Source organism: Squalius cephalus (genome assembly GCF_949319135.1).
Source record: "Squalius cephalus genome assembly, chromosome: 21".
Taxonomy (NCBI): domain Eukaryota; kingdom Metazoa; phylum Chordata; class Actinopteri; order Cypriniformes; family Leuciscidae; genus Squalius; species Squalius cephalus.
Window position 1 is genome coordinate 16,446,544 of NC_137142.1, and position 16,945 is coordinate 16,463,488.

The window sequence follows — 16,945 nt, forward strand, 5'->3', positions numbered from 1 at the left end:
TAAAAACATAGATATACTCACTTTTGTCACAATTCTGACCCATCCAGCCAGGGAGACACTCGCAGAAATAGCTACCAATCAGATTGTGGCATGACTTGGCATTCACACATGGCTTGTCCTCACATTCATTGGCATCTTTAAAAATAATTTTTGTGAATAAGTTAAAAGCATGCACACGTTTAGGAAAAAAATATAGTTAAATGATGAATTAATCTCTCACCAATCAGACACATTTTGCCGGTCCAGTGAGAAGGGCAGGTACATTTGAAGCCATTGACCAAATCCTGACAGGTGCCTCCGTGTTTGCATGGGTTTGGCGTACAGTCGTCCACATCTATGAGAACAGAGCAGGTTAGACACATCAAGTGTTGTTTGGCATCTTCTGTTTGGATTACTGTTTGTATGCCGCCTTACTGATTTCGCATGATGGGCCGCTCCAGCCGACTGCACAGACACACTCGTAACCCTGACTGGTTTCCTTGCATGTCCCTCCATTCGCACATGGGTTGGACAGACAAGCGTGTTCAGCTGTGAATGCAAGCACATAGTCTCACTCGTTTGCGTTCTGCAGTTTCAAACACGTACAGCTCTTTTGTGAAGACATATAATCATTATATTGAAACAAAATTTTGAATCACAGAAGAAAGAACGTTTTTAAATGGTTAGGGTAAAAAAATGTATACCTTTTCAGCTAAGATGCATTAAATTGGTCAAAAGTGATGGTAAAGACTTTATAATGTTACAAAAGCTTTCTATTTCAAATAAAGGTTCTTTTAAACTTTCTATTCATTCAAAGAATCAAAGGTTTCCACAAAAATATTAAGCAGCACAACTGGTTTCAACATTGATAATAATAATACATGTTTCTTGAGCACTAAATAAGCATATTAGAATGATTTCTGAAGGATCATGTGACACTGAAGACTGGAGTAAAGGCCCGTTCACACCAAGAATGGTAACTATACAACAACAAAAAAGATAAAGCGTTCTAAATATAAAAGACTAGCAGAGTCTACACCACAGCTATAATGATAACGGCAAAGAGAAACGATATCATTGTAATCACGTTCAGAACGATTTTTTTTTTCCAGCTGATGAATGATAAAAACAATGACAGCCAATCAGACTTTAAAGAGCTCGAGCATTTAAAGCGGTAGACAACAAAACTGCAGCACACCATTTCCACTTCCTAATATACTTCTTTTCATGCTTTGCTTTGAACTTTGACTGAGCTTACTCACGCAAAAACTCCTGTTATAATCAGTTAATCTCTTATTCACATCTTATCTAGGCTACACTTTGTCAATTATGATGACAAGATCTGTGATCATGGAGAATTCGTCAGTCGAAGTCAGTAAACTTTCAGTGTTTTGAGCGATGAGCGCAGTCTGACTAACCTACAGTAAACAGTAAACATCTCTAATTGGCCATTGCTTTCAACAGACATGCCTGTGATTGGCTACAATGCCCAACATGCTGCAAACAAAAATATGAATTGAGTTGGTACTAATGGTACCATAAATAAAATAAAATAAAATAAGACATTTAAAAACACATTGTATCTACACAAATGACCTATTTTGGATTAAAAACAGCTAATTTCGCCGAAAGGTGACACGTTTGCATCCCTGTACATTAATATGTGAGCATGTATTTTAAAATGTATTACAATTTAAAATTCGTTATTTTAAATTGTAATAATATTTCACAATTTTTCTATTTTACTGTATTTTTGATCAAATGAATGCAGCTTTGGTGAGCATAGGATAAGTATGAAGAAGAAATAATGAAATAAGAATAAGAAAATGAAGACCGATTTCCTTTTTGAGTGAACTACAAGTCTAATGTGCTCTCAAGTCCACCTCTACAGTGACCAGAGCATGTTGATCTGACCTTTGCACAGTAGTCACATGACTGACCCCATTAACTTAACAGTTAGTTTAGCTTTTATCTTCCTGCTCAAGACTGAACGATTCCTCCAATGGTTTGGATAGGATAGATTTCTTCACATTGCCCCAGGAGGTTGTCACCACCCTAAAGGCTTGAATGTGGATCATATGAATCCGAGAGGGGGATGGGGAGGGGGGAAAAAAAGCCATAACGGTCCATCTGGCAGATTTCATCACTATACCCATCCAACCATTGACTGTCAAAACAGACGAGATCCACTGGCAGGACATATCATAACAGAGGATTAGCAGACCTGGGCGAACTTCCTGACACTGTAGACAGTTAAGGCCCAGGCTCTGACATCATCTGATCCCCCATAAGGCTCTCTACACCCTTTCCCATCTACAGTTATACCAGAACACAATGACATTGCTGCAGTAATTTGACTTGATGTCAATAGCAAAATGGCAATGTGTATAAAAGGGACTCGTGAGTCGTGCCAACAGAAACACAGAAAGCAGCGCATAATGACTATAAAGATTTATTAAATGAGACAATCAAATTCAGGCTGAATGACTGCATCTCTAAACTCTATTACAAAATTGTACCTTTAGCAGCTTGCTACAGGGGCAGTATCTTCAAAGAGGCAACTTTGTAACTTATTTACCCCTAAAATGTTCATAGTAGTACCTTAATGGTACATTTTGGTTCATGTTACTACTCTAAGGTAGTAGTATGAATCTTTTAGGGGTAGATAAGTCATAACTTTAAGTGCACTGCCCGAGTGACTAAAGCTGCGTCTGAAATCGAATACTTCCCTACTATATAGTATGCGAAAAACAGTACGCGAGCAGAGTAGTATGTCCGAAATCATAGAATTCGAAAAAGAGTAGGCGAAAAGTACCCGGATGACCTACTACTTCCGGCGAGATTCTGAAGTGTGCATACGATGGACACTTTACCAAATACTGTATGCACGTTGGCTGACGTCATATGTAGGAGTGAGGTTCAAACAGCAGTGCAATCGGAGGTTTGTCCTCTTTCCTGCAATGTCACTTGAGGACTTGATGTTAAATTGAGTTATAAGTGTTCATGTCAGGTTTAAATAATCAATTGTGAAAGAGTATTATACATACATTGCATTTACTGTGTGTTCTGTAATTAACTAACTGGTGTATTTAAACCAGTATTTTGCGGTTAACGGGTAAAAGAGCTGCGGTTAACAGTGCCTGTCTGTTTATGTGTTTCAACACACAGGTATGTTAATTGGGATCTAAGAAACACTGTAATTCTGTTTTGAATTATTTGCATACAATGACATTTTTGTGAATTATTATAATTATTATTATTTATACTATTGCTATTATTACATCTATTGTGTATGTGTGTGGCGAAGTGTGTGTCTCTCTTTTCCTGCAATGTCACTTGAGGACAGGTAAAAGAGCTGCGGTTAACAGTGCATGTCTGTTTATGTGTTTTATCACACAGGCATTGTAATTAAATTAATCTTTAGCACGACCAGCTTTGTGTGGAAAATCCTTTCATTCAAAACATCCAAAATAACACAACGCAGAGGAACAACCGCTACGCAGACACCTTTAAAATGTATTTGCTTTATTTTTGTATATTATTTAACTTTTAAATAGATACAGAATACAAAGCTTAAAACAAAATCACAACATGTTGGCACAAAGTAGTATAATAGAGCTTAAAGCACCACCAAAAGCTTTTTTTTATTAAAGTGTCATCTTGAGGGAAGAAAATGAACGTCAGCAGCTTCAGTAAGGTAACCTTCACAGGTTTCTAAAAGATCTAAAGGGACTTTCTTACTAACAATCTCATTTGTAGGGCATCACTTTAAAATAATTCAAAATCTGTTTCTTTAAAAGCATGTGTACAAGATGAGAACTTTGCCCAGTAAATAATAAAAGTAAATAAAAGTAAATAATTTGTAAAAAATTAAGCTCAAATATGTGATATGTAGCTAGAACACCAGCACCTCGATGTCCTTTTTTTCCACCCATGGTTGCAATCAGTGACTGGATGGACTATCGTGAAAGTCGGAGGTTGGGGTGGAGGTCGGGGTGGAGGCCAGCTCCATCTTTAAAATATAGATGAAGAATTGGCGCAGTAGGTTGTAGGACTCACAATCTGTAAACGTGTTTATAGTTTATTTTAGAATACAATTTGAATCGACAAGACACTTGTTTTCTGTGTTGGCTTATTTATAAATATAATATGTATGTATGTATTATAAAAGCAAAATACAAATACAAAAAATACAAAAGCTCTCGACAAAGGCGTGATCTGCGAGCAGCTGACCGACGATCCTCTGAATTGTGAGCACGAACGACGTAAAAATGAGGACGAAAGCAACCGCCTAGCAACCATCCAGAATACCCTAGCAACCGCCTAGCAACAGCATAGCAACCACCCAGAACACCCTAGCAACCGCCTAGCAACCACCCAGAATACCCTAGCAACACCATAGCAACCACCCAGAACACCCTAGCAACCCACTAGAAAACCCCCAACAACTTTTTAACTGTAAACTACTTTAAACTTTAAACTACTTTAAACTTCAAACTGATTTAAACTTTAAACTAATTTAAACTTTAGACAAATTTAGACTTTAAACTACTTTAAACTTAAAACTAATTTAAACTTTAAAGTAATTTAAACTTTAAACTAATTTAAACTTTAGACTAATTTAGACTTTAAACTACTTTAACTTAAAACTAATTTAAACTTTAAAGTAATTTAAACTTTAAACTAATTTAAACTTCAAACTAATTTAAACTTTAAACTAACCCTTACTTCAAACTACTTTAAACTCCAAACTACTTTAAACTTCTTCAAACTTTCTGGTCCGGCTTTCTCAAGCCAACTTAAAGTTTGTCTCGACAAACTTTTTAATCTAGTTTATTTTAGAATGCAATTTGAATCGACAAGACACTTGTTTTCTGTGTTGGCTTATTTATAAATATAATATGTATGTATGTATTATAAAAGCAAAATACAAATACAAAAAATACAAAAGCTCTCGACAAAGGCGTGATCTGCGAGCAGCTGACAGACGATCCTCTGAATTGTGAGCACGAACGACGTAAAAATGAGGACGAAAGCGGAAAGAAGAACTAAAAACATTGCTCTAAGTTGGTGCAGTCAGTGGAATTTTCGCGCTGATGTGACCGCGCATGTTACGTGACAATACCAACATGGCGCATGTAGTACGTCCGGACTCCATTCATACTACCCGTATTCATACAATATAGAACGTACTTTTTTAACGGTCGTGAAGTACGTTCTAATTTAAATGTAGTACCTACTCACACAGTACGCGATTTCAGACGCAGCAAAACTGTTGTACCCCTAAAGGTACAATTTTTGATTATATTTAAAAAATGTGCACTAGCTTAAACATCACAGTTTTATGCTGTAGTTATTCAGTTCCAATAGAATGACAAAGAAAATGAGTTATACTCTTTGCTATAGTACACTCTTAATTCATTTTTTTCTCTGAAATTTAAATCTAATGACCAGAACCAACTCTAAATTCAAATCAAAATTCATTTAGAGCTTTTTACAAGCATTACAAACTTAAAGGAGAACTTGGTAACTTTTTTAACTTAATAAAACTGTCTAGAATTCATTTGGATGGTTAAACAACCTGTTCTGGTGATATTGGTGACTTTCCCCGCTCCCCCCAGCGTTCCCAGGCGGAAAACCAACCTTGCAACTTGGGGACTACCGTCCCGGCAAGATAGAAATTGGAAGTCTCGTGAGAAGCGAGAACGAGAACGAGAACGAGCGCGAAACACGAATTGCTTTACGGCAATTCGACATAAACACACACGCATGTATGATGTATTACCAGATTACCCACCTCGGTAGACATAGCTCCACAAGATACAGTTGGCTTGCTCCGATCAAAACAAACGCACATGAGCAGCGGTAGAGAGGGGGAGGAGGCCGCCGCAAGTGAGTTTTTTACGACCGCGTTGTGAAATATACGCCCCCCCACAGCTGTAGGGGGAGCTCGTGGGGAAAACATGCGACAACAAAAGGAAAAATCAGCGAAGAAGTGACTAGAGTTCGCTAGAGTTGCCGAGTTCTCCTTTAAAACACACCATATTTAAATACATAATACAAAAGGGGAGACCTTCAAATGGACTGTTAGAAATGAAAATGACAACTATGATGGAAAAAAAAGGCCCTGTTCCAAATGTCACCCTAAACACTCGCGGTCTTCCTACGAGTCTGCACTTTCATGACGTAATGCTGCTTTGACTGCTGGGTAGAAGTCTGTTGTGGAGCTCGCTTCAGTGCGGGCTTGCCAAAAGTGCGTATCGAGGACGCATATAAACCACAAAGGGAACGCTCACAAACACCCTAAAATGAAAACTAAAATGACAGAAACCTAAATTGACAAATGGGACACCCTACGGTCGGTGCATATGATCGTAAGTGCATATGAAGTGTGCCATTTGGGCCAGGGCCAAACAAAAAGAAACAGTATACTTCAGAAAGCTCAATACTGACATTTTTGCTGCCCAAAACAATCAGTATCAGCCTTAGACGGCACTGCTAACAGTTTGTTCACTAACTGATGCATGTTGCATAAAAAATGGCAAGAATCGCCATTTCCGATTGATTTATTATTGTGATATCAACTATTTTAGATAAATCCATCAATAAAGTGCACAAAAAAAAAATATATATATATATGCAATTTGCCGTCTTTTTCATGTCAGTCAGACATATCTTTGCTGTCTATGTGATCGTTCTTGTCCAGAATCTGCAAACTGAACCACTACAGCATGACAGACTCACCTCGTTCACAGTTGACCCCAGAGTAGCCGTCTTCACAAGAGCACTGGTACTTGTCAGGCCCTGTATTGCTGCACGTTCCTCCGTTCAGACACGGCTGGTGCGTTCCACAGTAGTTTAGATCTGAGAGGTAATAACATTCAGTATTAGTGATGAATGCTAGAAAGCAAAACAGAGTCAGAATAAATAAAATGAATGTGTGCTTACCTTTGTCACAGAGTTGTCCACCCCAGTTAGTGTCACAGAGGCACTGCCATGGTTCACCGCAGGTCCCGTGTACACAGCCCGGGTGAGGGATGCACTTATCACAGTACGGACCCTGCCAGCCATACAGACACCTGAAAGCACCAAATATACCCTAAGGTAAGATTTTGTAACTGAAACTGTCACCAAATGCCAGTAGTATATAGCTGTGCATTTACTTCATTGTCTTTGCAAAATGTAAGTTTACATTTATGTCGTGGATAATATGCATTCGAATGTGATAAGTTATCATGGACAAAATTAATAACAAGAAGTCATTAATTTCACAACAAGACTAACAGTACAAAACTATTTTCTAAACAACATTACTTTCAACTTTGATAAACAGAGCAGAAAATTGTCTTGTTTCCTCTGAAAAATTAAAATGATATTCACCAACATCTCTTTTAGAAAGAGTTTGCTTTTCCAATTCTCTCATGTTCTCAAAAAGGCGTCAGGGGTAAAGAAGTGCGTTCTGTTATAAAGGCAACACCACACAAAAACAACGTGTAGTGATTTTCTGAAGTATAATTTGCCATAATTTACTCAAAGTTTTTAAGGGAATTCGATGCTGAATAAACTGCGTTTTAAAAGTTTGCTCCAGTCCACTGGGGAAAAGGCAACCGCCGACAACTTCTTGTCTGATTATTTAATGCCAAACCATGCAAACAACAAACACCAGCTTTAAAACTCCACTGGGTCTTTTAGAGAGACTAACATTAGCTTGTGGAAGGACACTCTGTCTCAATAAAAGCGGAGCGGCTTGGTCCCAGAACTGCTCGGACCGTCTGGGAGGGGGATTGTTTTTTGCAGACTGCTCCACTGGCCAATGTATTTATGGCAGGGTTTTTTTGCATTCTCACGCCTGTTCCCATGTAGCCATTCTCTGCCCCGGGAATGAAAAAAAGAGAGTCAGAGCTACGGCCGCAGAATATCTCGAAGCCTGTAATTAAAAGTCATCTCCAAAACGGCTCAGAGATAACTCTTCCCTACACTTCCCCTTTAAGATGGCAGTAATTAAGCAGCCAAAGCGATAACCTATTCCTTAAAGAAGGACTCAGATGAGATAGTAAGTCGCTTGAGTGCTCAGCCGCAGGAAAACAGACTGCCCTCTGGGGAAAAAAGAAAACAATTAGCCTGAGGCGGCAGTTCAGCTGTAAAAATAAACACGGTGGTTGAGGAAACCTCTCTCTGTGATTAAAGACAACTATTCTTAAACGTGCGAGAAGATTTCACTATGAGAAACGTTCACAAATCAGGTTAGCAAGGTCTTAGAAGTGCCTTTGTATGATAATAAAGCAGAAACGTTCAATCTGTATGGCTGAGAGACATTTTCACCCTGTAGGCCTTGACGGTTCCAATATAGCACAGTAAGAGCTCTTGTTACAACAGTTGCACAATTGCATGGTTGTGTGTTCTGGCAAGCTTTTAGTGAGAGATGAATAGGTAATGGGATATAATCATGCCAAATGCAACAAAGAGCTGAGGTTTTAGTATACATTGAATTCTGTAGACTTCTAGCATTGATCTTGAATGCTATCAGAGCTGGTACAATGACAAGAATTAGTCAAACAAACAAGAACTTCATAACAAAACATCACCAAAGTCAGGCTGTTGACCAGACCCAAGTACAAACCTATAACGAGCCAATAAAAAAACAGAAAAATCTCAATCCAAAACTTGCCACGACTTGCTCCAAGCAATAGAAGATCAGTTTGTTGTGAAAGAAATTAAATTTTCAAATAAGTTACACATGATGCATTCCTTTATGACGACGCAAATAACTGTGGACAGCCTCGTTTCTGCATTTTTTTTTTTTACATCGCACATATTACAAAAGCAAAACATTACTCAAGAACAAAACTCAAGAAAAAAGCTCCTTAGTGAAAATTTGCCTTTGAAATAGCTTAATTCTGTTCTCTAGGGAATCAACACAAGATGTAGAATAAAACCACCATGTTATTTTAATTCATATTAGACACGCCAGTTGGTTTATGAGTTATTTTTGATGTGCATCAGTGTTTCAAAAGAGAACAAATGTATTTATGATGCACTCGGGAGCTATAGCTGTATATGAACACACACAAGATATGCATCGCTTTCTCTTCCCCTGTGGCCAAATTCATACATCATTAGTAAAACAAGCAGTGCATTTTAAAAGCCAATTAAAGGTTCAACTTGGCAGATTATGGCTTGTAGATAAGGCCTCGACATCTTGCCAGACAAAAGCAAAACATTAAATAGCTATAAATAGCTTTGTGCTTCAGTTGTCTCCACAACATGGCCTTATTTGCACCATCTCAGAGCTAAACGCCAGCCATGTTGGAATACTTGTAGGTGAATGTCTGTAATCTGTGCTTTCATTGTCTGTGCACCAGAAACAGAGCTTGAGCTATCAGACCCTGACAGGTCAAACGGGACACACGGATTCTAACAAGATTTAACCATGAGCCTTTAGTCGCGGTCAAAGCTTGCACTGTTGCATCTTTCACTCTTTAACAAGGCTTGACTTGTTGCTCAAAATGTTAAAGAGTAAGGCTGAGGACAAAATAAGCCCGTTGACAGTGTAAAACTTACTTTCTTGCAGGAAATGGCACAAAATGTTATAGGAATGAAGAATACATTTGCAAATAACTCACTTGCAGCCACCTGGTTGCTTACAGGATCCGTGTTCGGTGCTGCAACCTTGTCTGCAGATAGCTGGAAAACAGAGAAAAGGGAAAGGATGAACAACAGCAAGTTTGGGCTGTGTAAAATAACACCGTGGGCCTCAATGTCCCCTGTTCACCCATGAAAACTTTTTGGGAATGTACTGTATGGGGTGGTAATCTTTCAAACCCCAGATCAGCTCACTGAATCCTACTCTAATTTGAGGCCTGTCGTCAGGCTTTGGGTTCTGCACTCTCCATTCACAGCTTATTCAAACTACCCTCGCCCATCAGCCTCTTAAAATGGCAACTGTCTGAATTGAAAGCATTCAAATCGCGAAATTAACATAGAAAATCAGCAACATGAAACACAATTTACAAACCATTTTATTAAATTATCAGATGCATTTAGGAATGCCCAAATCAATGAAATATTATGACTTTTCCTGCCTTCATGATTGTAAAAAATAAGGCTGTTCTTTTGAATTTTCTATTCATCAGAGAATCCTTAAAAAATAATATTAATAAGAAGAAGAAATGTTTCTTGAGCAACAAATCAGCATATTAGAATGATTTCTGAAGGATCATGTGGCACTTAAGACTGGAGTATTTATGCTGAAAATTCAGCTTTACCATCACAGGAATAAATTACATTTTCAATTATATTAAAGCCAAAAACAGTTATTTTAAATTGTAATAATATTTCACAATATTACTGTTTTTACTGTATTGTTAATCAAATAAATGTAGCCTTCATTAGCATAAAATGCTTCTTTCAAAAACATAAAAAAAAAAAAAAAAAAATAGGACCACAAACTTTCTAAATATATTTAGTGTATATTCACTATAGAAATGCCCATGACTTTTCCAGGTCTAAAAATCAGAATTTTAAAATTCCCTAATTCAGGTTTTTCATGACCATAGGAACCATGTGTATTTGAAACAGGATATAGTAACAAAGTCTACTTGCTCACCTGTATTGCAGTCAGGACCTGTCCAGCCTTCCAGGCAGGTCTTGTTCCCATTCTGGTCACAGGTGTAATGTCCAAAAAACTCGTCACGTGGCCGGCAGAACTTGTTGCATCCAAAGCCGTAGTAGTGTTCATCGCAGGTTACCCGGATCTGGTACTCAAACTGGGCGACAGGGCCGTTATGGGTTAGCCTTTGCCATTGTCGATTTGGGTTGATCATGCCAGAGTGGTACGCTTTCTCGATCAGCTTTCCACCTGAACAGTCAGTGTGTGAAAGTCAGAAAGGGTTTCACAAAACAACACCACACACTATTACCAGGAAACTGTAATGTCTTCACTGTAAAAAATTATATGATCAATCATTTATGACAACATATGTTTTTACATTGCTTTAACTCACCAAAAGTTAAGCAATTTTCAATTTTTTTTATAAGTTATACAAGATTCCCCTTTTTAAAGTCAGTTTAATGTAATTATATAATAAGTAATCCCACTGGCAGCCAGCACTCATGACATCAGTGAATAAACACTGTCTTGCTCACTCAATTTTTTTCTCTCTCTCTCTCTCTCTCTCTCTCTCTCTCTCTCTCTTAATTAATTAATAATTTTGAGTTGGTTTGAACTTTTCCAGTTAAATTTTTATTTATTTTGGAATTATTACAATGGCAATGTAATCCCAATTATTTAATTTTTAAACAAAATGTTGTCTTTATAACATCACACTTAATATTTTTTCAATGTAAGGAGACATTCACTCAGAATGGAAAAATATGTTCTGTGTGAATTAGGGGTGTAACGGTACGTGTATTCGTACCGAACCGTTTCGGTACAGGGCTTTCGGTTCGGTGCACGTGTGTACCGAATGACTGAATGCAATATTTTGTGTGCGGAACATAGGTACATTTTCGTGTTTCCACACGAACATATTAAGTGGCGGAAGTCTCCGCGTTCAGCGCAAATCCCGCCCTGCAGCTGATTCTAATGTTTTTTCCTATTAGACATTCTCTGGTTTTACCCGTGTTTTACCCGTCGTCACTGTAACAATGAAATAGACTGCATGGCGAAAAAAAGCTTTTCCGCTTCGTGTGCGCCGCCGCACTCTCCGTTCCGTGGCGTCGCGCGTGTGTGTGTGTGTGTGTGTGTGTCGACGACCCGCTGCGCTCTCTGCCAGAGACAGTCTCTGCTCAATGTTCGAGTCCGTGTTTGAGATGCGCGTTCTGCTCTGTCGTTAACGGCCCAAACACTCCAATCATGTACCGATCACGCACTGGAAAAGCAAAGTCCGCTCAAATAAGGTGAAATTTCTCAGTAGTAACTTAGATTTCTGTTTGCTGAGCTGGTATAGTCATGCTGGCAACAATGGTAAAATGACCTGCTCTGATCACATGCTCTGGTAATAATAGCTTTGTACTATAGCTTTGGACTATATTTTATTTTGATAATTATTAAAAAAGTGGAAAAAAAAAAATCTTAAATTGATTATGTTGATTGATTATTGAAAAATAATAATACATTAATATATTTGTTTAATATTATTTTAATATAGGGCTATTTTCTGTTCCTGCACTGTAATCATAGTTATTTATTTATATTTTTCATTATATTTTATTATGTGATATTGGTTTGAGACTGAGAGTATTTTATTTAGTGGAGAACTTTGCAGCAGTATTTTATTTCTTATTCTTTTTTTATTTTATATCTATTTTATTATATTTTATTAAAAAGTGTTTAAAAAAGTGTAAACAAATTGTTAAAAAAAGTTTATAGTAATAAAAACCTGCAGTTTAATGTTTGCATTTCTTTCCCTTACTGTACCGAAAATAAACCGAACCGTGACTTTAAAACCGAGGTACGTACCGAACCGTGATTTTTGTGTACCGTTACACCCCTAGTGTGAATGGCCTCTAAATGAGTCTTAAATATATAGCAGCTTTTATATTTTTGGAAGGCGGTCCTTTGGGATCATCCTTGGCATCAAGTTTGAAAACCCCTGGATTAAAAGAGTAACACTAAATTTAGCATCTGGGAGACACTTACTGGAAAAGATTAATGCTAATACTAGTAAACTAAATAAACTGACCTGTATTTCCTCAAACTCTCTGACCACAATCAAACATGGATTTTATCCTTGAATTCTTAAAAAATAATCTATATTGTTACAGGGATGTGAAATTTCTCCTACCAGAACCGCCCATCTCTATTCCCAGCTGTGCTGTTTCTAACCACAGAAGATGAGGTAAACTGACAGCTCATGTCTTTCAACATTTCACTCCCGAATCTGACTAGGACAAGGGACTGTGAAATGTCTATTCCTCCCTTTAAAGTTCACCTCTCAGACCAAGAAAGTTTCTCTGCAAACTTATGTATCATGGGTGGATTTTACTCTCATTCCCAGAGGCAGAATAAGTGAAAAGAGATGATATTATGGAGGCCAGGTGGGCCTATAGTTCATATGACTTTGGAATGCAGAGAGTCGTTGTGGCATTTCACTTGCACCCTGAGCCCTGCGGCCAGAGCCAAGTGTCACGTCTTTACTACCTGCAGCCTGATCCACTTCACTGTGGGGTGAGGAAGTCACATTAAACTGACAGAAGAATCCTCTGCGCTCTCAGGGCAAAGACTAAGGAGATGTGCTAGCAAACTTACTGTATTCTACTAAGGATGGTTATATTACTGTTCAAAACTTTCTTTTTTTTTAAAGAAAACTTTTGTTCAGCATTAAATTAATCAAAAGTGACAGTAAAGACATAATGCTACAAAAGATTTCTATTAGGCCCTACATGTTCTTTTAGATCTTTTGACTTATCACATGAATCATCTTCATCAAAGAATTCAGAAAAAATGTATCAAGGTTTATCTTCAAATATATTAATCAGCACAACTGTTTTCAACATTGATAATAATAATACATGTTTTCTTGAGGACCAAATCAGCATATTAGAATTATTTCTGAAAGATTATATGACACTGAATACTGGAGTAATAATGTCCATTAAAACAGTTGCCATGCTAACTTGCTACTGTAAACAAAAGCTTGCAACGCTTGCCCCGCCTCCGGGGTCTTCTGATTGGTCCACTGTTTTGGAACTGACATTGATGAATGGGACTGCGTGTAAAAGTTGAAATTCTGCAAAAGACGTAAAACGCGATTGCCATGGTCATACACGCCATTGCAAACATGCACCGTCTTCCATGTTTACATAGTAAAACAATGGAAAAGTAACGCATTGAAATGGAAAAACTTGTTCTGTGTGAACAGCCCCAAAGACACATTTGCAACTTTTAATTTTTAACATTAGCAACATTTACTGTACATCAGATTTATGACTTTGGTGTTGCTAGCGCCATGTTCTACTGTTTGAGTTGGTGCAACTTTAAGGCCAAGTTTCACAGACAGGGTTTAGATTTAGCCAGGATTAGGCCTGAGTTCAATTAGGATATTTAAATAGCTTTTATAAACATGCCCTTAGAACAAAACAGTACTGGTGTGCATCTTGAGACAAACCAATAGCACATAAAGAGATATTTTAAGATATGTCAGTGCAAGTTGCTTTCAGTTAAAACAGCTCAAACATGCATTTTAGTCTAGGACTAGATTTAAGCCTTGTCTGTGAAACAAAGCTTAGGCCTAAATCTGCCTTTGATGGACAAAATGTTATTTTACAATATTTATAAAACTAAAGTAGTTACCTTCTCAAAACACAGCAAAATCTCAAATGTAGGTGAGGCTGGATTGTCAGCAGATTTGGGGATTTCCAGATTCTAATATTTCATTCAAAGATTTAAAGTCCAATAAACAGAAACAAATACCTCAAAAATGTACTTTCGCAGGGCACATAAGAAGTATTTGAAAAGACAAAAAATGACAGGATCCAGCCTCAGAGAAATCATTAGCATATGCAGTATATAACCTGATACACACAAGACAAGAGTACAACTTCAACATGTAAGCTTTTCTGCAACAACCACTTTGAACTTAAGATATCTGGACATAGCTGAAAGTCGCTATATCAAAGTTAATGGTAACACAACCCTGAAGAGCTATTCAAATGAACTCCGCCAGACTCAGTTTAGTGTCTAAATGGGATTGTTTCTGGAGTGTTAAGCCCTGTTGAGGTGTAAGAAGAGAGAGGTTATAGCAAACATAACCTTGCGCTTGAGCTATGCACCGTGACAGAGAGGCCGTGAGACCTTGACTGCCAACACCTGCCATTAGTCATCAGGTATTCGGAAACATTTTCATAAGCATGAGGCCCCCTCAACAATGTTTCTCACATACACACACACACACACACACACACACACACACACACACACACACACACACACACAGTCTTCCTCTTCTCTCTTCCCTGTCCTGTCACACACACCTGTCAGCACATTTGGTTTAAAGACTAGCGAGCTATGAGCGGAAATGGCACGAAAACTTCAATTTGTTCCATTTTCTTCCAAAGTTTAAACAGAGGAAAAAAGAAACAAAACGAAACAAAACAAAAAATAGAGACAAATGAAACAGACAGAAACAAATAGACACAAAGCAACAAACAAACAAAAAAGAGAGAAACAAACAAAATATTAAAGAGAAACAAACAAAACAAACACAAAGAAATCAACACATTATAAATCAAGCAAACAAAAACAAAAAGAGCAACAGATAGTGAGTATAAAAATCCTGCTACTCACTTTCAATGGCGGTGTCGTTATTGAAGTCCAAGGCCTCCACTATCAACGTGTAGGACCTCTGCAAGAGAAAAACACACATGCAGTTAGCAATGAAACCAAAACAAAGAAACATCAAAGATCATTCTACATCAACAGAGCTTTAGTCAGGGACCTTGACTTGTAACCAATAAACACCAATGACAAAATATGACCATTGGGACACGCTGAGAAATGTGCCGTGAAAGATCAGAAGAACAACTCAACCTTCAACTTATCTGGCAGTGCTCTCCTGAAACTTTGGTCAGATACTGTATCACCATCTTTATAGATAGATCTTTATAGACAAACAAGCATTCTTGTTTTGGTAATCTGACTGTGGGAGACTATTGTTTGACTATCTGCCTGTCCAGTCATTTTTGAGTCGGTCATATATATATGTTTTTCAATTTACACGACACCATTATCAACTAAAAACAGAAAAAAATAATGCTTTTTAGTCGTTCATTTAAACGACAAAGGCGTTTTGGGGGCCTGAACACGCAAAGTTTGGTTTTAAAGTGCAAGTTTTTGAAAACAACGTTATCGTCTCACTGTAAACTACAAAAACGCGAATTTGTGAAACCGGTGACATCATGCGCATGAGTATTATGTGATCAGTCAATACGCGCAAAAATGTATTTCTTTACAAAGTGACAAAGCCAACTACTGGCCTGGCATGAATAATACAGCGTTTCTAGGCGTTTTCACGGGGATCGTTCTGACATTGCTGTCGTGTAAACAAACCATATAACATTATTTAATCAACTAATTTCTTAATGAAAAATGGAATTTAAAACCAAGCAAAAAAAAAAAAAAAACAACAACAGATTGAACAGATTTAGGCTTGTCATTGTTCTTGAACGATGCAATATCAGGCTGTTTCTTTTCATTCAGAATTTATTTCTTAGGTAATAATGAAATTTCCAGAAATGACAGAGCTCAGACGTTATAGTGTGTTTATTATGTGTGAGGATCTAGTAGAGTTGAATCACTGGGTCATGTTAGTCTCACTGACAGTTATGTGGCATCAGTTCAGCGGTCATTGTAAGGACATTAGGTCCAACATTTTGTACATTCAAAGAAGCCCTACTATCATAGAACTATAGCTTTATTATGCAATATTAAGCAGCCATTTAATTTGCAAACTGGCAAACTGTAAGAAAACATCTATACTATTATGAATATATAATGGTTGGGAAACACACTGATGGAATTGGATGGAGACATCATACTTCTTAAATATATACCATGATGCTGAATGACTATTGTATTCATGTACTACATTATTTACATGGTACTCCAAGAATAGCATGGTTTTACCCAAGAGGTCAAGGTTTAGCTGGCCATCACGACCAAGTGACCCCCTACTGGTAGATGTAGGAACTACACCATTAGCAGGATCATTAGTTAGTGAACGGTTTAGAACTGTGCATGTTTTTGTGGTGCCATCAGCAAATCAGCAATGTCGTGATGATGTAGCCTATTTTTCTGCCGGTCACAGAGACCATGCGATTAGTCAAATTACATACATGGTTCAGGTTATTGGCTAATGTGTGCATGCAGATCTGAGTGCAAATTCAAATTGTAGGCTTCTTTTCTGTACCAGTTGAGCAAAAGAATGGTTTTCTCCGGGTATTATATAGACTGAATGCTTTACAGTAA

At 37.6% G+C, this 16,945-nt stretch overlaps 1 protein-coding gene across 1 annotated transcript in view; it reads right to left on the reverse strand.

Moving 5' to 3' along the window:
• jag1b (jagged canonical Notch ligand 1b) overlaps positions 1 to 16,945 on the reverse strand; it is a 40,264-nt gene that overhangs the window by 15,798 nt on the left and 7,521 nt on the right. Inside the window, exons 3-10 of the mRNA XM_079856266.1 lie at positions 15,266 to 15,323; positions 10,586 to 10,837; positions 9,603 to 9,663; positions 6,928 to 7,058; positions 6,724 to 6,843; positions 415 to 528; positions 221 to 334; positions 22 to 135 (exon numbers count right to left, since the gene is read on the reverse strand). Coding sequence (XP_079712392.1) covers positions 22 to 135; positions 221 to 334; positions 415 to 528; positions 6,724 to 6,843; positions 6,928 to 7,058; positions 9,603 to 9,663; positions 10,586 to 10,837; positions 15,266 to 15,323 — 964 coding nt within the window. The remainder of the gene's footprint in view (positions 1 to 21; positions 136 to 220; positions 335 to 414; positions 529 to 6,723; positions 6,844 to 6,927; positions 7,059 to 9,602; positions 9,664 to 10,585; positions 10,838 to 15,265; positions 15,324 to 16,945) is intronic.